This window comes from Mastacembelus armatus, chromosome 5 (genome assembly GCF_900324485.2).
Source record: "Mastacembelus armatus chromosome 5, fMasArm1.2, whole genome shotgun sequence".
Taxonomy (NCBI): Eukaryota; Metazoa; Chordata; class Actinopteri; order Synbranchiformes; family Mastacembelidae; genus Mastacembelus; species Mastacembelus armatus.
In genome coordinates this window covers 1,767,312-1,792,430 of record NC_046637.1, presented here as the reverse complement: position 1 = coordinate 1,792,430, position 25,119 = coordinate 1,767,312, and the positions used below count along the sequence as shown (strand labels likewise).

The following is a 25,119-nucleotide window of genomic DNA, read 5'->3' as shown; positions in this document are numbered from 1 at the left end:
GGTGGCGGTGCACCATACCACATAAACTTTAGACATTTTTGTAAAAAGGCACCTTCAGGCAACAGGAAAGAAATAAATAGTCCCATCCACCAGGTGTAGCATAAACTCTGTAACAATAAAACTCACCATGGACAGGTACATATGTCTCAGCATAAACCTGATGGTTGATCTCCTCCTGTGTGGCTACACAGCGATAGTGGTCGGTCTTGGTCACAGTAGTTTGGAGGATAATGTCGTAGCTGCCTCCTCTGTCTGTGACCTGTGGATCTTTAGCAGGAACCATGTTTCCACCACTGTCCTGCCACTGGAGCTGTGGTTTGGGAGAAGCTCCTTGAACCTCACACTGAAGCAGCACGCCTTCATGTGTTTCACCGAGTGTCGTGATTGATGGTTTTGGAGCTGCACCTGTGGATATAATAGAAGTAATACGTTGTTAAGAACAGTCACATGATTACAAATGAAATAGTACTGTAAGTTTTGTTGTTCATCTTCTCTGCTTGTAAATGTGAGTCACAGTGAGTTTAAGAGAAAAACACAGAGGAACAGACAGAAACAGAAAAGCTCCATAGAAACGTCGGCTGCACGTCCCAGCTGTTTGACAGGACACATATGTCAAATACTCCTGACTTGGACCAACAGGTCAGTAACTGTTCACCACTGCAACACTGTTTCTGACTCACATCATGACACAGACACACAAACAGTGAAGACGTTTGGACTCGTCTGAAATTTCTGCTCAGTTTCTTCTGCCACAAAAATCAGCTGCAAATGAAATCACATGAAATCTGTCGTCTGAGACGTCCACAATATTTTCTGACACTAAACCAACAGGAAAATCTGGTGGAAAATATCAAACATGGCTCTTTAACAGTGTGTGTCCCCTTTTGTGTCATCAGGACTGAACTGTGTCAGTGAGACACACACTCAGTGGCCACTTTATTAGGTACACCTGTACAGTCTGATGCCATCCAGTCCAAGTGCTGTGACATGAAGTCGACTGTGATGAAGCCTGGAATGTTCAGCTGTTGACACTGTCACACACGTGTTCGTTCAGTGACGTGTTTCAGCACCGAGCTCAGAGTCACGATGCTGCTGGACTGGACTGTGTCATATTCACAGGGGTTCCATATTCTGAGCCCTCGTGTGTGGAAACAGGGAGGACAGAAAAACAGAAACACCGATTCATGTCTCACCATCTCAGTTCATCCTACACCCTGAACATCAGATACAGATGAAGCTCTGATCAATGTTTGACATCAAATCCACCTGGAATGAGACCAGAGGTGAATCTACATCTCCACACCTGAGTCTTCATGAGTCTGTAAAGGGACATTCCACTGATTTTACACGGAACATCAGTTTACTGCTCATGAAGAGGACGCCTCAGTCTGCTGTCACAGTCTCATGATTTATTGCTGATAGTGGGAGTCAGGTTGTGTTATGTGTGTGATGTTAGTTCATGATGTGTAACATGAATCTCACTCATGTCTCTAACATTCAGGACATCACCGAGTCAGAGAAGCCAGAGGTATCAAGCATATTAAGACATGTATTCATCCTGACCCCAGAACAAAGTGGATGAAAACATGTGCAGGTTGAAAATGTTTCAGGCTGAGTCTGAGTCGTACTGAGGCTCTGAGACTCCACTTGATGAATCTACAGAGAGAAGAGGAAGAATGAGGCTGTGGAGGGAAACAACAGGAAGAAGTGGAGTTTGTAGTCAGTCCTGACATCAGTCTGATCAGTCACACACAGAGAGAAGAATTTAGTAAAGTTCACACACACAAACCCAGTGACAGATGGAGGAAGAGCTGGTGCAGCCTGATCCTGAGGACAGACATGAAAACAGCCCACGAGGCCGATTTAGAGGCTGAAATCCTTCGAATCAGACACATTTTTGTTCCACAGGTGGAAAGAAACAAAGAATGAAAGTGTCTCCAAAACGTCCTGAGACTGAGTCAGTTTGTATCAGCTGTAATTAGACAGATGAGACAGAGACAGAGCTTCATGAACGTCAGCTACCCAGCGGTATATAAAGTACTTCAAATTAGAAGTATATAAGGTAGTTTACGTCAGCTACCCAGCGGTATATAAAGTACTTCAAATTAGAAGTATATAAGGTAGTTTACGTCAGCTACCCAGCGGTATATAAAAGTACTTCAAATTAGAAGTATATAAGGTAGTTAACGTCAGCTACCCAGCGGTATATAAAGTACTTCAAATTAGAAGTATATAAGGTAGTTAACGTCAGCTACCCAGCGGTATATAAAGTACTTCAAATTAGAAGTATATAAGGTAGTTAACGTCAGCTACCCAGCGGTACATAAAGTACTTCAAATTAGAAGTATATAAGGTAGTTGACGTCAGCTACCCAGCGGTATATAAAGTACTTCAAATTAGAAGTACATAAGGTAGTTAATGTCAGCTACCCAGCGGTATATAAAGTACTTCAAATTAGAAGTATATAAGGTAGTTAACGTCAGCTACCCAGCGGTATGTAAAGTACTTCAAATCAGAAGTATATAAAAAGAAGAAGTACTTTATTAATCCCCAAGGGGAAATTCAGTTGTTACAGCAGTTATTAAATTTGAGATCATTTAAATTATATTGATTAATTATGGTTGTACTTTTGGACTTTTACTGCAGTAACACTGTGAATGCAGTACTTTTACTTGGAGCAGTATTTGGACTTTGTGCTCAGTGAAACAGAAACTAGTTCAACTGGTCATATTTTCAGCAGCTGTTTAACCTCCTGGACATGATGTGACCTCACACTCCGAGTCTGACACTGACTTTGTTCCTTCTCTTCCAGGTTTCCCCACTGTTTGGGTTGTGGGTGCAGTTATTGGGACTCTATTTGTTGTTGGTGTTGTTTTCTCAGTGCTTGGAGCCAGAGGTTGCATCAGGTGTAATGGTGAGTTTAAATATTGTTTTGTATGAACATTCATAATAGCAGACAGCACAATATAATCTTTTTATCAGTGTGATGTTTAGACTCTTCATAAGTGCTCTATTAATATTTGATCCAAGATAAATCTGTTGATTTGCTAGGAATGTTCTGGAGGTGAAGAGAGTGTCAGAGAGGATGTCTGAAGGTGGAAGTTGAAGGTGTGATGTTGAATGTTGTCAGTGGTTCTGCCCCACAGGTTGGATGAGAGTTAGAAGAGAAGGAGAAATTCTGGAGGGAGATGGATGAGGTGATCCAGGGTTACCCCTAGTGGTGAGAGAGCGGTGATTGGGGCAGACTTCAACAGACATGTTTACGGTGGCCGACAAGGGCAAACGCGCTGCAAGAGAGAAACGCTGCAAGAGAGAAACGCTGCAAGAGAGAAACGCTGCCCCCCCCAACGTTGTATGACATTTTTGATCAAGTAAATAAATGTAATAGAACATTGTTAGCACATATTAGCACATGAGAACAATCATCAGAGGACGCTCATTCTGTTGCAATTCAAAACTATAACCTGCGTCATTACGCAGCCTCCAAAATGAGACGTGACTTATGTCACTACATGTGTCTCTCTCGCCTCTGTAAAAGTTCTTTGTTCATAGTACCCCTCAGTTCAGGGTCCCCCTATCGGCCTGGCGCACTTCCGTTGTGTTTTCTTTCTTGCAGCGTTTCTCTCTTGCCGTGCGTTTGCCCTTGTCGGCCACCGTACATGTTGGTGAGGGAAACAGAGGTGACGAGGAAGTGATGGGTAAGTTTGGTATGCAGGACAGGAATGCATAAGGACAGATGGTGGTAGACTTCTCAAAAAGGATGGAAATGGCTGTAGTGAACACATTTTTCCAGAACAGGGAGGAGCATAGGGCGACATATAAGAGGAGGCAGGAGCACACAAGTTGATTACATCTTGTGCAGACGTTCCAACCTGAAAGAGATCAGTGACTGCAAAGTAGTGGCTGGAGAGAGTGTAGCCAGACAGCATAGGATGGTGGTGTGTAGGATGACTGGTGGTGAGGAAGATGAAGAGGACAAGGGCAGAGCAGAGGACCAAGTGGTTTAAGTTGAAAAAGGAAGAGTGTTGTGTGGCTTTCAGGGAGGAACTGAAACAGGCTCTGGGAGGTCAGGAGGTTCTTCCAGATGACTGGACAGCTACAGCTAAAGTGATCAGGGAGACAGGTAGGAGGGGACTTGGTGTGTCATCTGGAAAGAGGAAAGCAGATAAGGAGACTTGGTGGTGGAATGAGGAAGTTCACGAGTGTGTTAAGAGGAAAAGGTTAGCTAAGAAGAAGTGGGACACTGAGAGGACAGAAGAGAACAGACAGGAGTACAGGGAGATGCAGCGTAAGGTGAAGTAGCAACAGAGCAACAGAGAGTGTGGAAAAGAAGTGAAGAGACGTGTGCAAGCAGGTTGGAACAGGTGGAGGAAAGTGTCAGGTGTGATGTGTGACAAAAGAGTGTCAGCAAGAATGAAAGGAAAGGTGGACAAGACAGTGGTGAGACCAGCAATGTTGTCTGGTTTAGAGACAGTGGCACTGAGACAAAGACAGGAGGCAGAGCTGGAGGTAGCAGAGCTGAAGATGTTGAGGTTCTCTCTGGGAGTGACGAGGATGGATAGGATCAGGAATGAGGACATCAGAGGGACAGCTCATGTTAGATGGTTTGGAGAAAAAGCCAGGGAAGCCAGATTGAGATGGTTTGGACATGTTCAGAGGAGGGACAGTGAATACATTGGTAAAAGGATGCTGAGGTTAGAGCTGCCAGGAAGGAGGTCTAGAGGAAGACCAAAGAGGAGGTTCTTGGATGTAGTGAAGGAGGACATGAGGATAGTTGGTGTGGGTGAGGAGGATACAGAGGATAGGGTTAAATGGAGGAGGATGATTGGCTGTGGAGACCCCTGAAGGGAGCAGCCCAGAGGAGAAGAAGATCCAAGATAAATCTATTGACCATCAACATCTATTATCCTGGTTGTTTATTTGAAATGTCAGTATTTTTTCTCAACAGGTATTTTATCATCTAACATGTAACATTTATTTGTGGAATGATAAATAAATTCTGATTGTGCAGCTTGAATGTCATTGATAAAGCTGTGATGTTTCTGTGATTGTTTTCTTTCTGTTACAGGCAGAGGTTCTGTGGTTTAAGAAACATTTACTGGATCAGCATGAGCCTGCCAGCTGGACCTGTGGCTTGAAGTTGGTGGTGTATGTGTGTTATTGTGTTTTTTTATTTTTGTGGGATTGAGTTGGAGTTTTACACCAAAAAACATGAAAATATGTTTTGTTTTGTTTTGTTTTTTTCAAAATGAAGTGAAGTCCTGGTTTCAGGTTAAAGACAGAAAAAAGACAGAGTCTAAACCAAAAGTCCAGGTCAGGGTTTGTGTTTTCATGACACATTTGACTCCTGCCCAACTTTCTTAAGAGTCCAGTGTTCAGACACAGACCAGTGACTCTCTGCATCACAAACACAGTGACGGCCCATGACCCAGAAATGTAAAGTGGGAGCTTGTTCCATGCCCTTTACGTTGCTCTCCATCCCTGCTCTGATTCTTATTAAACACACACAGACTTTTCTCTGTTCTGTCTTGATGTTGTTCAAACAGAGCAGCTCCTCTTCCTGTTGTCTGCAGCTGCAGCAAACACATTTCTGTCAAAGCTGAAACACCAAAATGTTGAAGGACGTTTCACATGTAAAAGGAAACAGTGTTTGTTGCTGTGATTGTTCCACCTGTTCAGGCTGCAGAGCAGGTCTGAAAATACAGGAGACAGATTCAGTAAAATCCATTAAGTTCAGCTGAAACTGATCTGACCCAGTTTTGTCCTGACATGTGACTGCTGCAGCTCAGCATATATATTCATATATATTCATTAATAAACAGGCTGTGAATAACACAGACATGACAAGCAGCTTTATTTTAACTGATACATACTGTATATTCAGCTAATGTCCTATTAAAGCTCATGTGGCGTTAAAGCAGGTGATGGTGTTTTAATGCTGCAGAACAGATTATCACTGAACTGTTCATTTACATCTCAATAAAATGTGTTTATGTGTCTGAGATGTGATGGAAATATTTTCACTGTGCTGCAGCTTTGACACAAAACAGACTCAGAGTCAACAGGATCATTAATGTGGTTCAGGACTTTAACAGCTGAACAGATTGTTTGATTCTCAGTTTGTGTTTTTACTGTTTTATCATTTTACTTTATGATTTTTAATCCTGTTAATGTTGATGCAGATTCATGTTAAATGAAAAATACGTTTGACTGTTTGGGATGTGTGATAAATATTTTGTTAGCAAAGCAGGATAATGAGAGAAAAATAGAACAAAAGCAACATCCAAGTTATAAAGTGACCAAACTGAGAGAAAACTCCCTAATAATAAATGTTTAAATAGCTCAAACTGATTTTATTTGAAGGGGCTTCGACAAAAATCAGGAGAGACCTGAGGGAAACTTTCAGGCTACAGCTCAGAAGTTAAACTGTCTCTAATCTGTCTCATCTGATGAAATTTAAAATAGTAAAACTTACAGCAGCTGAAGTTTAAACAGCATCGTTTTGGATAAAGTGGAGACAGATGAGTGACTTGACTGAGGCCTGAATACAGAGAACTGTTATTGTCCTTAAAATAAGATTAAACTGTAGAAAAGTTGTTGATTTGTCACTTTTTAAAAACTGTACATTTCCTTCTGTTGAGCAACAAACTGAAACTCAGACTGATCCCAGTGGTCAGAGCTGCAACTTTACATTAACTCATTGTTTTTTAATTGAATGAGAAGAAAACTGTGAATGAAAATGTGATATAAAATCTTCCATTGATCAGATCTGACCTCACTGCTTGTAGCTGTTCTCTGAACCAGACGTGGGCATTGACAAACACATCAGACGTCACTGAACTCAAACCTGCTGTTCTGCTGGAAATGAATGTGAAGGTTTTGCAGCTAAAGTCCAAAATACTGGGCCTTATTTTTTATGTCCATATGTGTGTTATTGACATTATTTGTGGGCAGCATGCAGAGCTTCTGTTTATTGGTGAAGCTGCTAAACCAGAGTGTGTCGGGTACAGATCCAGGGGGAACTGAAACTGTTGCTGACTGTGATATTTGAACTGTGCGTCTCTGAAAGTCCATTTGTGTTTGTGTTGGTAACTGATGATGTGGTTTCATCCAGAGCTTCATCGTTTCTGTCCAACACTTTGAATAAAAGCTGAAAAATGTCCAAGTGTCTGTTGTGACTGTTCTGGATGTTTCTGTCTGTTCACACTTTGGTCAGAGAAACTGATTTTACTCTGAAAGAAGAAGCAGCAGCTGCAGGAAACCTGGATCTGTCTGCTTCCTCCATGTTGTTATGTATCTGTTCTGTATGGATCCTCCTGTTTCTAACATTTCTCCCTCAGTTTCTATTGAAGGATTGTTATGTCTGTAGTTTTTGTCTGATCAGAATCGATGAGCTGCTGAGTCTGTTGTCTCTAAGTCACAGAAAACATCAGTTGTTGCAGCTTTAAATCATTTCTAGGCCTAAAAGTCAAAACACATTTGTAGTTACAGTCAAATCCACCATCACTGTAAAGGAGCTGTCCATGAACACATCTAATGATGAATCTAACGAACCATAAATAAAGCTTTTTTCTTTGTATCTGATGTGGACAGGACTGGGACACAAAGGAGGGAAAAGGGACTTTTGTTTGGATCCAACTCATCGTAAACTGTTTCCAATCAGGCAGCAACAACAACAAACATACACAATGAAAAGAGTTTAGGTTTTTGGCTGCTCAACAGAAAAAAGGAGGAATGCTGCTGAAATGTCCACAGTCCTGAGTGAAATACCTGAATGAAAGTCTCATGGTGTTGGCTGAACTGGAAGCTGCCTTTGGAGGTAGAACCAGTTTTTATTTCAGAGGAAGGTGAGAGGCAGCTCAGACTGGCAGGTGGAGCTGCAGGATTTGTGTCCAAATCAGGTCCCCCATCAGGACCAGTTTCTCTCCATTAATGATGATGTGGCGCCCCCGTGTGGTGGTTGTGGTTAGACTCAGGTGAGGGTCAGGAGGAACAGACTGGTCTGTTGTCTGTTGACAGTTTCTGTGGCAGTAGAATATTTTTGGTGACATGGTTAAAAAATAGTGTATCTTTGGAGTCTGTGGGTAAAATAAGATGCTTCTAAATGAGCAGCTCGTTTCTGTTTAGTTTGGATTCTGCAGAAACAGCAGGGACCAGGTTTGGTTTGTGTGGATAAAGTCCAGGTCAGGAGGACTATAGACATCTGTGCATGAACAGGTGAAGCTGTGCAGTAAACATGTGTCTGTCTGAGGCCCTGTAGTTTGTATCAGACACAGCTGCAGGTGAAATGTTAGTGTGGAGACCAGATCCTGCTGGGGAGGACTGGCACCTACAGTCTGACCAGTTTCTGTGCAGAGTCCGAGTGGACATATGTGCAGGTTTTATTGTGAAGGAGCTGTACAGGAAGTGATGCTGACAGGACTTGGACAACTATGGAGCTTCTTCCTGACGTTTCGTTAGACTCTAAATAAATTAGTGTTTGTATCGTGTTAATGTCAGAGCTGACAGCGTCTGTTTATTTGTGACACCGTCGGTACCAACATTAGCTTTAGCAGCTAATGGCTAACTCTGTGTTTATCGCTAATTACCGAGACCACCATGGTTTGTCTGAGGACTCTGGAGTCTCTGGCCTTCATCTGTCTCCTGTTCTGGACTGGAGCTTCTGGAAATAATCAGGGTAAGAAACTACGGACCAGGACGGAGTTTAGTGTCGGTAGCTAAGCTAGTTAGCTGGACATCAAGTTAGCAGCTGATTCCTTCTAATCGATAGTAACGTTAGCACAGACACAGTGAACCTCCTCAACATTTGAAGAGTCATATAATAATGAACATGTAATAATAATAATTATGATTATTATATATAGTCACATTATATATTATAATAAATAAAATGTATTACATTATAATTATATATATGATATATATTATAAATGTATATGAATATAATTATAATATTAATAATTAATGTTCAATGAATAGTTTTTTTGTTTGTGTTTTTTTTGTTCAGTACTATTTTACAATCAGTGTTATGTTTCTATTTATTTATTTATGTTTTAGTCCAGTATACATTTAAGCATCTCTGGCTGCCAGTCCTGGTGCTGCTAACTAGGGCCACAATGCAGTGACGTCCAGAAGTGCCACTGCAGGGATGCTACTACTCTCTGCTACTGCTACGAACTGAGCCTGGCCCTGTTGACTGATGCAGGGGGACACTTTATTCATTTTTCTTTAAAAACACTTTGACATCAAGTCAAAGTGTTTCCATCCATCCATCATCTAGACCCCCTTATTCCTAACCAGGGTCCCAGGGATCTTCTGGAGCCTATCCCAGCTCTCTTTGGGTGAAAGGCAGGGTCCACCCTGGACAGGTCCCCAGTCCATCACAGGGCCACATAGAGACCAACAACCTCACACACTCACACTCACTCCTATGGGCAATTTAGAGTCACCAATCAACCTGACATACATGTTTTTGGACTGTGGGAGGAAACCAGAGGACCTGGAGAAAACCCACACAAGCACAGGGAGAACATGCAGACTCCACACAGAAAGGCCCCTGATGGGTTTCAAACCAGGAACCTTCTTGCTATGAGGTGCTAACAGTGCTAACAACTAATCCACCGTACCTATACAGTGTGACGTCACCCATAACGTTACCATTGATGTCTACAGTCATTGGTCAGCACACACTTCAAAGCATTGAATTGGTGTACCTAATAAAGTGGCTGATAAGTGTGTGTGTGTGTGTGTGTGTGTGTGTGTACATATACATGTATGTAATGACTAAAGTCTGATCCTCCTTTCAGGAACAGGTGACGTCACAGTGAAGGTGAAAGAAGGAGATGACGCCATCTTACCCTGTTCCCTCAGCACCAGGGAGAACATTGTCCAAAAACTCTTTGACTGGAGGAAAGATGGTCAGAAGGAGGTGTTCCTGTATGATGCTGGTGTTTATTACATCAACAGTCATCCAGGTCAAGATGAGCACTTCAAATGACGCGTCTCTCATTTTCCTGATCAGCTGCAGTTCGGTGACGCCTCCATAGTTATCAGAAATACAACAATGACTGACAGTGGAAACTACAGCTGTGATTTTCCGCGTCTTCAGACAGGACGACTGATTTTCCACATTAGTCTCATTGTTGGTGAGCACTTTGATAAAACTCTTACTGACAGTTTGAACCTGTTTTTTGTCCGTTCAGTTTTCTGCTTCCAGAGAAACACCTTCACAGTTGGATTTAAATATGTTGGAAATGTACTTGTGACAACTGAGAACCATCTTTGGTCATTCTGCCAGAACCACCAGAGTGAGACCAGTCTGAATAACAGGAACAGCCTTCAGTAAAATGCAGTACAGCTGAACAGAAGCACAAACTACAGATTCATTTCAGTGAATTATGAGTGAGTGACCTCTAACATGTTCCACAGTGATATCATCTTTACAGGAAAATATATTTGATCATTTCAAAGTATAAAGTTCTGTTGATGATGCACTGATTAATGTCTTTTACCAACATTGGGTTCTACAACACTGATTCCTGATGTTGTGTTTGTGGAGGAAGTGGAGGAATGACATCAACATTCAGTCCCACATTAAACCTGGCTGCCTGGACCACAGATGAACCTTGTATTGCTGCTTTGTTTAAGGTTAAAGTTATTAACCATAACCTGTTGAACCACTTCAAATTAAAAAAACAAAAAAATGCTCATCATCAAAATTCTCATCTGTGTTCCCCTGGATACCTCAGCTATTTCATTTCCAGCTGAAACTGAGCAGAAATTTCAGACGAGTCCAAACGTCTTCACTGTTTGTGTGTCTGTGTCATGATGTGAGTCAGAAACAGTGTTTGCAGTGGTGAACAGTTACTGACCTGTTTAAAACTGGTTCAAATATGTTCATATCAGACATGTCTGAGAAATTTTGTTTAGATTATGTTTTATTTTCTGTTTAACTTATTTCCTGTGTTTCCACCTGTTTTCCACATATACAATCAGAGAACAAACAGTGTTACAGGTTAAATCACATGATATTCATGTTTTTATTATGTTCACAGGTGCATCTCCAAAGCCATATATTAAAATACTTGATCAGACAAAGGACTGGGCTCTGCTTCAGTGTGAGGTTCAAGGAGCTTCTCCCAAACCACAGCTCCAGTGGCAGGACAGTGGTGGAAACATGGTTCCTGCTGAAGATCCACAGGTCACAGACAGAGGAGGCAGCTACGACATTATCCTCCGAACTACTGTGACCAAGACCGACCACTATCGCTGTGTAGCCACACAGGAGGAGATCAACCATCAGGTTCATGCTGAGACCTTTGTGCATGTTACTGGTGAGTTTCTTCTTATCTGTATTTTATATTCAACAGCCCACGGTGACATGGATGTTCTGCAAAGTTCCTTAAGTGACACCTGCTGAACATCCTGGTGCAGTCAGGTGACTGTGTGTAAATTTCTAATACCTGTGACATAATTTCCAAAACTGTGATGGATGAACATGGAGTTTGTAGTCAGTCCTGACATCAGTCTGATCAGTCACACACAGAGAGAAGAATTTAGTAAAGTTCACACACACAAACCCAGTGACAGATGGAGGAAGGTTCATCCTGTGGAAATGTCTGACACATGATGTTTGACATGAGGACAAATGTACAGACACATGAAGGAAGGACAGAGACTGTGCAGAAACATTGGTGGTACAGATACAGATCCCATCCAGGACTGACACAAACCAGTCTCATCTGTGAATCTGCTGCCATTTTGTGACGTCTGAGACTCTTTATTTCAGTTTCAGATGGTAAAAACTGTCTAATATACTGAGCAATAAGTTTTAGTGTTTTTCCTCAGAATTACATGTCTGTCCACATCACGATGTCACACAAATATCTGACATTTTCATCTTGTTTTTTATCTTTTAGATCCTGTTTTAAAAGACAGAGCAGAGAAAAACATCCGAGGTGAGTCCTGATTTTGATGATTTAAAAGTTGTTGGAAAGTTTGGCTTCACCAGCCTGAGGGTCTGACACTGACTTTGTCTCTTCTGTGCCAGATTTCACAGGCAGGTCGTGGTTGTGTGTTCAGTTATCGGGGCCCTTGTGGTTGGTTTTCTCGCTGGCGCTGGTGTAACGGTGCTTGTAAAGCAGCATCACAGTCATTAGAGTCAGACTAAAGACAGGTCAGTTTATTGCATCTATTTATTCACAATGAACAGACAATAACACATCAAATAATTACATCTGTGTCACATCAGGTTTATCAGCTCAGACCATTGGTCTGTTGTTATTTCCTGTAAATCTGTTTAAGTCTTTTGGGATTTTCTTTAATATAATTTTGTTTTTCTCCTGCGGAGTCATAGAATCAAGATCTGGGTCCCTCCTTACTCCATCATCGACCTGATCAGGATCCTCATCTGTGTGAATGTTGCTGCTGAAGTTTCAGTGTTTGAGAATAAATTTCAGCTTCAGACCAACCTGGTGTGGACATGTTGGCAGGTCCTCACTTGTTTCAGCCAGTTTTAGATTTAAGTCCAACAAAGTTTAAAGTCAGAAGGAGCTTTGTGCTGTTTGTGATGGCTCATTTCCATTTCTGTTCTTATCAACGTCATGGACAGTACGATAATAACGTCTGTCCCAGCTGGCTGAGACTGTGTGTGTGTGTGTGTGTGTGTGTGTGTGTGTGTGTGTGTGTCACGCGCATTTAGCAGGTATGACTTCTTTTGTTTTTTGCTTATTTGAACTGTGCGTCTCTGAAAGTCCATTTGTGTTTGTGTTGGTAACTGATGATGTGGTTTCATCCAGAGCTTCATCGTTTCTGTCCAACACTTTGAATAAAAGCTGAAAAATGTCCAAGTGTCTGTTGTGACTGTTCTGGATGTTTCTGTCTGTTCACACTTTGGTCAGAGAAACTGATTTTACTGTGAAAGAAGAAGCAGCAGCTGCAGTAAACCTGGATCTGTCTGCTTCCTCCATGGACTTCACAGCTTTGTTGTTACTGACTCATACAGACTAATATATTTCCCACTGTCTCTGCAGCATTTTAACCTTTGATTATTCATCAGCACATTGATGTTGTTGTGACTGTGAGGAATCAAAGAAGTGCAGCAGGTGCCTCAGTGCAGATCTGATGAAGTCTGGATGTGGGCGGCAGAACCTGCTGAAGCGTGAGCTGTACAGGAAGTGTTGCAGATTTTTGCAGAAAGCTATAAATTGAAAATTGCACGGCTGCAGGTTCATGATGCTGAGCTGTTGACGCTGACAGGACTTGGACAACTATGGAGCTTCTTGCTGTCGTGTGTCTCTGCCTCCTGACCTGGTCTGGAACAACGTTTGCTGCTGGAAACGGTGAGAAAAGTCCTGAGTCAGACTGAGACTGGTCCTGAAGTGTCTTTATTCTTTGGAAGGGGCTTTTATTGAAATGAGACGTGCAGGGCTGTGGGGCCGCAGCGCTGCTTTGGCTGCTGCGCAGTTTAGTGGCGCATTTAGCTCCGGGTGAAAGTCCAGATCATCCACACGGTGGGATGTCACCTGGATCCCACTGACCAGACCAGTAGTCCGGCAGCAGCGGCCTCCACAGCTCAGGTGGACTCGTTTCATCACAGCGTCCTCCTGGGGCTTTGCAGAGCTGCGCAGGGCGGCAGTGGTTCTGTGGAGTCTTGCTGCTTTGTGGAAAAATGCTGCCCCTGTAATATGAACTAAATGGGCAGGGGTAGCATGATTTGACAGTCCATTTTACCCTATCGAATTATGCTCCCAGCACAAATTTCACTTCATATTTAACTAACACTCACTCCATCTGAACTGTAAGAATTTTGGGACCATGTTTTAAGACTCAATGAAATATTCACGACTTAATGAAACCTGTCTAATGGTCTTTGAAAATTATTTATAGGAAATATGTCAATCAACAGCAGAACAGCAGACCAGCTTTGGAAACAAAAGAAAACAACTTTGAAGACAGTCTGAATCTGGCACAACTGTACATTTATTTATTTATATATATATATAATATATATAAATAAATAAATGTAGTGTGTGAGGTTGTCTGTCTTTGTGTGTCTATATGTGGCCCTGCGACAGACTGGTGACCTGTCTAGGGTGTACCCCTGCCTTCCACCCGAGAGAGAGCTGGGATAGGCTCCAGCGGATCCCCGTGACCCTGAACAGGAAAAGCGGGTATAGAAGATGGATGGATGGATGGATAAATAAATGTATATAATATATATATATATAATATACATTTATTTATTACATTTCTTACAAAGATATGGTGCACTACTGTCTTTGTGATATTATGTGCCCAACCATTACAGGAATCACACTGCACCTGAAACCAAATCAATAAAAAGGCATGAAGTACAAAAGGCTCCACAATGAGCTAAATTCTATGGTAATACACACACACATTTGTGAGTCAATTGATCAGACAAAGTTAAGTTTGTTTCTCCTCATTTAGCAGTAACAGATATGATCGGCTTAATCAAGACAAAGTAAGGAACAAATAGCTGCATTGGCTAAAGAATGAAGAGCCCACAGTTTTTAATGACGTGTTTAACTTTTAAATTAAAATGGTCTTAAAATGTGCAGCAACATACGCATTTATAACGAGACGCTTGTTTAAAGATGAGCTGCACGTTAATATCAGCTAGTTGTCTTTATTGCTGAAAAGTCAGTATGTACATACAAATACTTACATGTTTACAGGTCAAAGTGAGGAATAAGAAAGTTTCAATAATATTCACCACCAGCCAAAATCTTTGCCAAATCAGTTTCCACAGCAAGGTAGCATGGATTTATAGGCGTGGAAAAGCCGAACCAGACTGAGTCGCACAGTAGCATATCTCGATAGGTAGTGTGTTCCGACAGGGCGGCGGCTCCTGCTCAGACAAGGGCCGCTTCAACGAGCCCTAAATCACGTGACCGCTGCCAGCGAGGCCTCGTTACGTCTCGAGCTGGTTCACGTGACTTTTGAAGGAGCTTTTCAACATGTCAAAGCTTTAAAAGGTCTGAGTCAGTGATCAAACCTGAGGCTTTGAGAGAAGGAGACTGACAGCGACATTTTTATTATTCTAGGTATTTGAATCATAGTCAGGGAGAGTTTGACTTTAGGTTTAGGTTCATTTAGTTTATTATCAAACACTGTCACACCAGACAGACAGAAATAGAGCAGATTTAGTACAATTGCACTTTTTAAACATGATCTAAAGTTTAAACAATCGATAAGATGATTTTGTGAATCCGCTGTAAAAAAATGTTTGTTCCGTTTCCTCTTTCTCGCCCACAGACTCTGCAGTTTTTCAGCCAAGCAGCTTTTCCTGTTTGTGCCTGTTTGTGTGGTTTTAGTTTTCTGGCTGCACAGACAGAGATTATCTTAGAAATAAGAAGAACCTTCATGTCTGGGAAGTTTGAATGTCAGTGTGTTATTAGTGTTTCTCACCTGGTTTCTCTGCACATCAACACACAGATTAATGCATGTTTTTGTCTTCAGGACCAGACGTCATCAAGATGGTGGTGAAAGAAGGAGATGACGCCATCTTACCCTGTTCCCTCAGCACCAGGGAGGACATTGTCCAAAAACTCTTTGACTGGAAGAGAGATGGTCAGAAGGAGGTGTTCCTGTATGCTGCTGGTGTTCATTCCAACAAAGATCATTCAGGTCAAGATGAGCAGTTCAAACAACGCGTCTTTCATTTTCCTGATCAGCTGCAGTTCGGTAACGCCTCCATAGTTATCAGAAATACAAAGGTGACTGACAGTGGAAACTACACCTGTGATTTTCCACGTCTTCAGACAGGACGACGGATTTTCAACATTAGTCTCATTGTTGGTGAGTGCTTCTATGAAACAGTGATAAAGACTCCTGCTTATTTACAGATGTGACTGGTCCAGATGTTTCAGATGAGTTAAACTGTGGTCAGTCAGAAAAACATCTGGACGAGGCTGCAGATTAACTTCAGCCTGTAGTTACTGAAACATTTCTAGGTGCTAATGACAAAACTGGCCTGTTAGAGAATCTAGAGTCCAGTTGAAGCTGTGAGAGATGATGGAGCAAAGGTCTGAGCAGACACTGATGTAACTGTCAGAGTGTAGAGTTGTAGGATGGGAGCTCCAGCTGTTGTCCAACTATGAAGAGAGACAACAATGATCACCTGAATCAGCTGAATCCTCCACAGTTTAACCAGCTCTGGCTCAATATGTCCTGAATGTTAGAGACATGAGTGAGATTCATGTTACACATCATGAACTAACATCACACAACATAACACAACCTGACTCCCACTATCAGCAATAAATCATGAGACTGTGACAGCAGACTGAGGCGTCCTCTTCATGAGAGTAAACTGATGTTCCTGTGTAAAATCAGTGGAATGTCCCTTTACAGACTCATGAAGACTCAGGTGTGGAGATGTAGATTCACCTCTGGTCTCATTCCAGGTGGATTTGATGTCAAACATTTGATCAGAGCTTCATCTGTGTCTGATGTTCAGGGTGTAGGATGAACTGAGATGGTGAGACATGAGCAGGTGTTTCTGTTTTTCTGTCCTCCCTGTTTCCACACACGAGGGCTCAGAATATTAGGAACCCCTGTGAATATGACACAGTCCAGTCCAGCAGCATCTATGACTCTGAGCTCGGTGCTGAAACACGTCACTGAACGAACACGTGTGTGACAGTGTCAACAGCTGAACATTCCAGGCTTCATCACAGTCGACTTCATGTCACAGCACTTGGACTGGATGGCATCAGACTGTACAAGTGTACCTAATAAAGTGGCCACTGAGTGTGTGTCTCACTGACACAGTTCAGTCCTGATGACACAAGAGGGACACACAGATGAGTCCAAATGTCTTCACTGTTTGTGTGTCTGTGATAATGTTTTCATTGTTAATCTGTTCCCTGTTTTTTGGCAGATTTTCAAATATACAATCAGAATTTATGTCAACAAAAATTACGTATTTAATGTGTAATCTTCGAAGTTGTTGTTTTTATTATGTTCACAGCTGCATCTCCAGAACCATATGTCACAATACTTAATCAGACAAAGGACTGGGCTCTGCTTCAGTGTGAGGTTCAAGAAGCTTCTCCCAAACCACAGCTCCAGTGGCAGGACAGTGGTGGAAACATGGTTCCTGCTAAAGATCCTCAGGTCACAGACAGAGGAGGCAGCTACGACATTATCCTCCAAACTACTGTGACCAAGACCGACCACTATCGCTGTGTAGCCACACAGGAGGAGATCAACCATCAGGTTTATACTGAGACCTTGGTGCCTGGATTTGGTGAGTTTCTTCTTAGTCATATTTTTGTACTTATAGTCATGTTTCGATGTTATTCACATTATAGTTACCTAATCACTGAATTCCTACATTTATTGTTAGTTTCTCCAAATGTCGACATGTTCAGCCTGAACAGCGATTAGATAACTGTAATGTGAATAACATTGAAACATTGTGTGATGTTATTTCATGAGATATATGTTATTCTGAGATATTTGACAAAGTGCAGCACAGAGCATCTCCATCAGATCATTACAGAGCTCTGCAAAACTTCTCCAAAGTTAAAAACTGATGATGATAAATAATTTAACGTCAGCTACCCGGCGGTATATAAAGTACTTCAAATTAGAAGTATATAAGGTAGTTAACGTCAGCTACCCGGCGGTATATAAAGTACTTCAAATTAGAAGTATATAAGGTAGTTAACGTCAGCTACCCGGCGGTATATAAAGTACTTCAAATTAGAAGTATATATGGTAGTTAACGTCAGCTACCCGGCGGTATATAAAGTACTTCAAATTAGAAGTATATATGGTAGTTAACGTCAGCTACCCGGCGGTATATAAAGTACTTCAAATTAGAAGTATATATGGTAGTTAACGTCAGCTACCCGGCGGTATATAAAGTACTTCAAATTAGAAGTACATAAGGCAGTTTACGTCAGCTACCCGGCGGTATATGAAGTACTTCAAATTAGAAGTACATAAGGCAGTTTACGTCAGCTACCCGGCGGTATATAAAGTACTTCAAATTAGAAGTATATATGGTAGTTAACGTCAGCTACCCGGCGGTATATAAAGTACTTCAAATTAGAAGTATATATGGTAGTTAACGTCAGCTACCCGGCGGTATATAAAGTACTTCAAATTAGAAGTACATAAGGCAGTTTACGTCAGCTACCCGGCGGTATATAAAGTACTTCAAATTAGAAGTATATAAGGTAGTTAACGTCAGCTACCCGGCGGTATATAAAGTACTTCAAGTTAGAAGTACATAAGGCAGTTAACGTCAGCTACCCGGCGGTATATAAAGTACTTCAACTTAGAAGTACATAAGGTAGTTTACGTCAGCTACCCAGCGGTATATAAAGTACTTCAAGTTAGAAGTACATAAGGCAGTTAACGTCAGCTACCCAGCGGTATATAAAGTACTTCAAATTAGAAGTATATAAGGTAGTTAACGTCAGCTACCCAGCGGTACATAAAGTACTTCAACTTAGAAGTACATAAGGTAGTTTACGTCAGCTACCCAGCGGTATATAAAGTACTTCAAGTTAGAAGTACATAAGGCAGTTAACGTCAGCTACCCAGCGGTATATAAAGTACTTCAAATTAGAAGTACATAAGGTAGTTAACGTCAGCTACCCAGCGGTATATAAAGTACTTCAAGTTAGAAGTACATAAGGCAGTTAACGGCAGCTACCCAGCGGTTTATAAAATACTTTTAAAGGACTTTTACTGCAGTAATACTTTGACTGCAGGACTTTTACTTGGAACAGTATTTGGACTTTGTGCTCAGTGAAACAGAAACTAGTTCAACTGGTCATATTTTCTTTAGCAGCAGCTGAAACAGCGACTGTGCTGAAACTAAGAGGTGGTTAGAAGCCGTAACCCAGAGTCCATCAGAACCGTAACCCAGGGTCCATCAGAACCGTAACCCAGAGTCCATCAGAACCGTAACCCAGAGTCCATCAGAGTCCATCAGAACTGTAACCCAGAGTCCATCAGAGTCCATCAGAACTGTAACCCAGAGTCCATCAGAACCGTAACCCAGAGTCCATCAGAACCGTAACCCAGAGTCCATCAGAACTGTAACCCAGAGTCCGTCAGAACCGTAACCCAGAGTCCATCAGAGTCCATCAGAACTGTAACCCAGAGTCCATCAGAACCGTAACCCAGAGTCCATCAGAACTGTAACCCAGAGTCCGTCAGAACCGTAACCCAGAGTCCACCAGAGTCCATCAGAACTGTAACCCAGTGTCCATCAGAACTGTAACCCAGAGTCCATCAGAACTGTAACCCAGAGTCCATCAGAACCGTAACCCAGAGTCCATCAGAACTGTAACCCAGTGTCCGTCAGAACCGTAACCCAGAGTCCGTCAGAACCGTAACCCAGGGTCCATCAGAGTCCATCAGAACCGTAACCCAGAGTCCGTCAGAACCGTAACCCAGGGTCCATCAGAACTGTAACCCAGAGTCCATCAGAACTGTAACCCAGAGTCCGTCAGAACCGTAACCCAGAGTCCATCAGAGTCCATCAGAACTGTAACCCAGAGTCCATCAGAACTGTAACCCAGAGTCCGTCAGAACCGTAACCCAGAGTCCATCAGAGTCCATCAGAACTGTAACCCAGTGTCCGTCAGAACCGTAACCCAGAGTCCGTCAGAACCGTAACCCAGGGTCCATCAGAGTCCATCAGAACTGTAACCCAGAGTCCATCAGAACCGTAACCCAGAGTCCATCAGAACTGTAACCCAGAGTCCATCAGAACTGTAACCCAGAGTCCGTCAGAACCGTAACCCAGAGTCCATCAGAGTCCATCAGAACTGTAACCCAGTGTCCGTCAGAACCGTAACCCAGAGTCCGTCAGAACCGTAACCCAGGGTCCATCAGAGTCCATCAGAACTGTAACCCAGAGTCTGTCAGAACCGTAACCCAGGGTCCATCAGAGTCCGTCAGAACCGTAACCCAGAGTCCGTCAGAACCGTAACCCAGAGTCCATCAGAACCGTAACCCAGAGTCCATCAGAGTCCGTCAGAACCGTAACCCAGAGTCCGTCAGAACCGTAACCCAGAGTCCATCAGAACCGTAACCCAGAGTCCATCAGAGTCCATCAGAACTGTAACCCAGAGTCCGTCAGAACCGTAACCCAGAGTCCATCAGAGTCCATCAGAACTGTAACCCAGAGTCCGTCAGAACCGTAACCCAGAGTCCGTCAGAACCGTAACCCAGAGTCCGTCAGAACCGTAACCCAGAGTCCATCAGAGTCCATCAGAACTGTAACCCAGAGTCCGTCAGAACCGTAACCCAGAGTCCACCAGAGTCCATCAGAACTGTAACCCAGAGTCCATCAGATCCACGGCTCAGGGGGTAGAAACTGGGCTGGAGACAGATGGTCACATGTTTTCAGATCAGACGCAGCAGCAACAGTCAGATGTAAACAGACTGAAGTGGACGTGTCAGGACGGGGATTCAAACATCCTTCCTGCTGATGAACAACACGTCTCAGAAACTGGACCCTGCTCCAACGTGAGCCTCCTCACTGCTGGGACCAGAACCAGAACCAGGCTGTGAGCTGTGGAGCCCAGCAGGAGGAAACTGGTCCTAACATCACTGTGCCTGCTCACATTCATCCCACTGCTGCTTTTATCTGCTCAGCACTTTCCATTTTAGCAGCTCACACACATTTAGTTGTCGTCTGTATGAAAACTGATGTTTAACCTGCTGGACATGATGTGACCTCACAGTCTGACTCTGACTTTGTCTCTTCTGTTCCAGAGACTCCGACTGGATGGATTGTTGGTGGGGTTTCAGGTGGTCTTCTTCTTCTTCTCATTATTATCCTTGTAATCACATGTAGGAAACGTAAGTTGAATGATTTTATCGACCTATTAATAATGAGCAGAACAGAAATGATTCTCATATGTGTTTTATTTTTAGAGACCTGACATTCTTGAGGCCTTGATATATGGGCTCATATAAAATTCACTGACTATTGTCCATAATTGATGAAATCAAAGATAAATGTAGTAGACTTGCATTATCACAGTGTGTTTTGGTTTAAATGTACATATCATTCAGTTCCATCCATGTTCTCCCTTTGGTCCCTTCACTTTAATGCAGAAGGAAGAATCTTCTCTCAACTAAAACTAAACTGACAAACACTTATACTCACATTCACATCTACAGGAAGTTTAGAGTCTCAAACCAACGTAACCATGTTGGGAAGTGATTTACAAATAAGAAGAAGCATCAACTCAGAGAAACAGAAAATATACACCAGAGGGAAAAACAGCAACAAATAAAAAAACAGACTGAGAAACACAAATCTTAATTAATTTCCAAACCAGTATTTGACAAAAAGAAATAATAAATAGAAAATTGTGAAATGATCTTTGGGCAGGGGGAAATCAGCTTCACAGATTCAATGATAAATAAATTCTGAGATTGTGCAGCTTGAATTTTATTGACAATGCTGAGATGTTTGTGTGATTGTGTTTTCTTTCTGTTACAGGCAGAGGTTCTGTGGTTTAAGAAACATTTATCCTGGATCAGTCTATAAACTGGACCTGTGGCTTGAAGTTGGTGGTGTAAATGTGTTATTGTGTTTTTTTTATTTTTGTGGGCTCGAGTTTGAGTTTTAGACCAAAAACATGAAAATATGTTTTTTTAAATGTGAACACGTTGCCCAGCCCTCACTTTCCCAGAGTGTTTAATGACGTCCTGGTTTCAGGTTTAAATAGGGTGACCATATTTTGATTTCCAAAAAAGAGGACGATCGGCACAGCCTCCAGACAAGTTCAGACAAGCTTCTTGGTGGTTGATGAACATTATCTATTATACTTCAATGGTGCAGAATTAACCTCTGTAATAAAATGAAATCTGTAAAAACTTATAACAAAATAATAGCTCTTAGACTCTTCAAATAAATAATTAAATATTGTTCTAAATATGAACTATTCTGTTCCAGCTTCAACAATATATCTCTTAAATGTAATAAAATAAATAACAGAAGTCTCACAAAGACAAAAAAACTTAAACAAAAAGAATCTAGACTTTTCATCTTTAGTTTTCTTCTTCATCCTGCTTCTCTTCTTCATCCTCCTTGTCAGCCCATCCATATTTTGCTGTAGAGCTGATCTTTCCTAGCAGTTTTCGATAGCTTAACAAATAAGCATGAAAGTCTTTGCAAGACATGTCTTTGAAGTTGTACTGAACTAGTAGAATCCCCTTTAGTGACTCTATGGAGAGCTGGTTCCTCTCCTTGGTCCACTGGCTCTGCATTAGTGAAAAAACCCTCTCAACATTTGCATTGTGAGAGGGAAGTGCAAAGACGAACTGTGCAATTGTCAGTAGCTCTGAGTAACATGCAATGATTTTTGCCTTTTCAAAATATTTGGTCCACTTCTGGTGTACCTGCAGCCACTGAACTCCTCATCATGGTTGCACGTTTCTGTGAATTTCCTCAGATTGGTGACCTGGTCAAAACACTTAACATCATCAACTGCCACCCCCTTCTCTCCAAGGTAATTGATGCATGCCTCCACATCGTTCCAGTTTGGTGGCTCACTCAGATCCATCCACATGAATGTTGAGAACTCTTCCATGGGAGTCATCCACTTCTCCAGATACTCCAGACATGCACTGTACATGCCATGCACATCTGCACAGAACTGGTCACAGCCTTTGTCAAGTCCATCTTTGTGCTTCTGTGCCAGTAGTGCCTTAACTTTAAGGGACATGAAGTTGTTGCTCTTGCATTGAAGAAGAATGGTATGTATATTGTTTAATATCTTCTTCACTTCCATAATGGACATGTTCTCCTGTTCCATTTCTTGAATGTGGGTGTGGAACACAGACATGAGTGTGTCCATGTGCCAAAGGTAGATTTCAGCAAAATCATTTTCAAAAAAACTCTTGAGTGCTATGGGTGGCCTTTGCTGAGACAGAAAATATGCCTTTAAAGCTGGAAACATCTGTAACATCCTCTCAATGCTTGGGAACAATGACAGCCATGACAGATTGTTTTTTGCCAGGGTTTCTGTGAGATATTTTGCAATGGTTTCTGCTGCCTCTCATTGGGTGTGTCTTTAACTTCAATCAATTTTGTTTGCACGCCACCCTTCTTCCAGTCAAAATACTGGATTATGACTGGGAATATTTTCACTGCTCCGTGGTTACTCCCGTCTGTACTGGATTTCTTTGAGTGCTTCATGAGTGATGTCAACAGAGTGGGGGGCTATAGCACCATTGACGATGGCTTCGGTCTTGGTGCGAGCACTACTAACATTTTTTGCAATGTCAGAATCAGGAAATGTCCTTTTAAGCAAAGTACTGGTGCAATCCATGGACCTGTAACTGTTGTGATATTTCACTGTATGAAAAGCCATTGCACCTTCTGCTGCATTTACATCATCCTCTGTTTTTCCTGGTCTGACAAAAAAACTCTGTCAACTTTGCAGATGAACTCTCACCTCTCACAGCTTTTGTATGTTTCTCGGTGTCCATGTGGGCTTTCAGATCCCCAGCACCTTTATTGGATCCCGAGACATATGTACCGGCTTTGCACACGGTGCACTCGCCTCCCACAGGACGTAAAAAGTGGACATGTCCGGGCAAAAGAGGACGCTTGGTCACCCTAGGTTTAAAGACAGAAATACAGTCTAACCCAAAAGTCTAAATCAGGTTAGTGTTTTTACAGGGTGTCCGCAGATCCTTAAAAAGTCTTAAATTCCGTATTATAAAACTAAGGCCTTAATTAGCATTAAAATGTCTTAAATTCGCGTTTCAAAGGTCTTAAAATGAAATCTAACCGACCCCATAAAGAAGATTTTATTTTCATCTTGAAATCAATTTGAAAGCCTTTTGCGTATTTGTTACACAGAACGAAATAGGCGGAACCAACTAAAATACGCGTTTGAGGGGAGTTTATTTAACACGTGCTTTCCGGCAGCTGCGTGAACTGCGGGAAAGTTTCAGCATTAGTCTTTTGCCATGGGTAAATGTAAATTTAATGACAATTGGTTACAAAACCCTAATTTTGCGCCGTGGTTAAGTCCAGTTAGTGGCAACGTGTTCGAGGTCCGGTGCAAAAAAAAGTAAAACTCGGAACAATGGGTATGAAACTTTGGAGACCCACATGCGGTGTGAATAAGACAAATATTAATAATTAACAACCAATTATTAATTAATAATTAATAATTGGTTGTATTATGGGATGTTTTATTTTATTTCTACAAAATTGGTCTTAAATTTCATTCAGCGTGGTATTAAAAAGGTCTTAAAAAGTCTTAAATCTAGCTCTTAGAAACCTGCAGATACCCTGTTTTATGACATATTTGACTCCTGCCCAAGTTTCTTAACAGTCCAGTGTTCAGACACAGACCAGTCACTCTCTGCATCACAAACACAGTGACGGCCCATGACCCAGAAATGTAAAGTGGGAGCTTGTTCCATGCCCTTGACGTTGTTCTCCATCCCTGCTCTGATTCTTATTAAACACACACAGACTTTTCTCTGTTCTGTCTTGATGTTGTTCAAACAGAGCAGCTCCTCTTCCTGTTGTCTGCAGCTGCAGCAAACACATTTCTGTCAAAGCTGAAACACCAAAATGTTGAAGGACGTTTCACATGTAAAAGGAAACAGTGTTTGTTGCTGTGATTGTTCCACCTGTTCAGGCTGCAGAGCAGGTCTGAAAATACAGGAGACAGATTCAGTAAAATCCATTAAGTTCAGCTGAAACTGATCTGACCCAGTTTTGTCCTGACATGTGACTGCTGCAGCTCAGCATATATATTCATATATATTCATTAATAAACAGGCTGTGAATAACACAGACATGACAAGCAGCTTTATTTTAACTGATACATACTGTATATGCAGCTAATGTCCTATTAAAGCTCATGTGGCGTTAAAGCAGGTGATGGTGTTTTAATGCTGCAGAACAGATTATCACTGAACTGTTCATTTACATCTCAATAAAATGTGTTTATGTGTCTGCAGCTTTGACACAAAACAGACTCAGAGTTAACAGGATCATTAATGTGGTTCAGGACTTTAACAGCTGAAACAGATTGTTTGATTCTCAGTTTGTGTTTTTACTGTTTTATCATTTTACTTTATGATTTT

At 41.9% G+C, this 25,119-nt stretch overlaps 1 protein-coding gene across 4 annotated transcripts in view; it reads left to right on the top strand.

Moving 5' to 3' along the window:
• Positions 1-23,418, top strand: part of LOC113130553 (butyrophilin subfamily 2 member A2-like) — a 59,239-nt gene extending 35,821 nt beyond the window's left edge. The window contains exons 5-8 of one of the 4 annotated variants that reach the window (XM_026307289.1): positions 17,143-17,275; positions 20,764-20,856; positions 21,506-21,572; positions 22,461-23,418. In XM_026307289.1, the coding sequence (XP_026163074.1) occupies positions 17,143-17,275; positions 20,764-20,856; positions 21,506-21,525 (246 nt within the window). In that variant the 3' untranslated portion in view covers positions 21,526-21,572; positions 22,461-23,418. Of the gene's footprint in view, positions 1-11,200; positions 11,334-11,918; positions 11,958-12,049; positions 12,182-17,142; positions 17,276-20,763; positions 21,472-21,505 lie in introns of those variants that run through there. The other 3 variants (XM_026307288.1, XM_026307287.1, XM_026307286.2) reach the window with 3 other exon arrangements.
• The last annotated feature ends 1,701 nt before the right edge of the window (positions 23,419-25,119 follow it).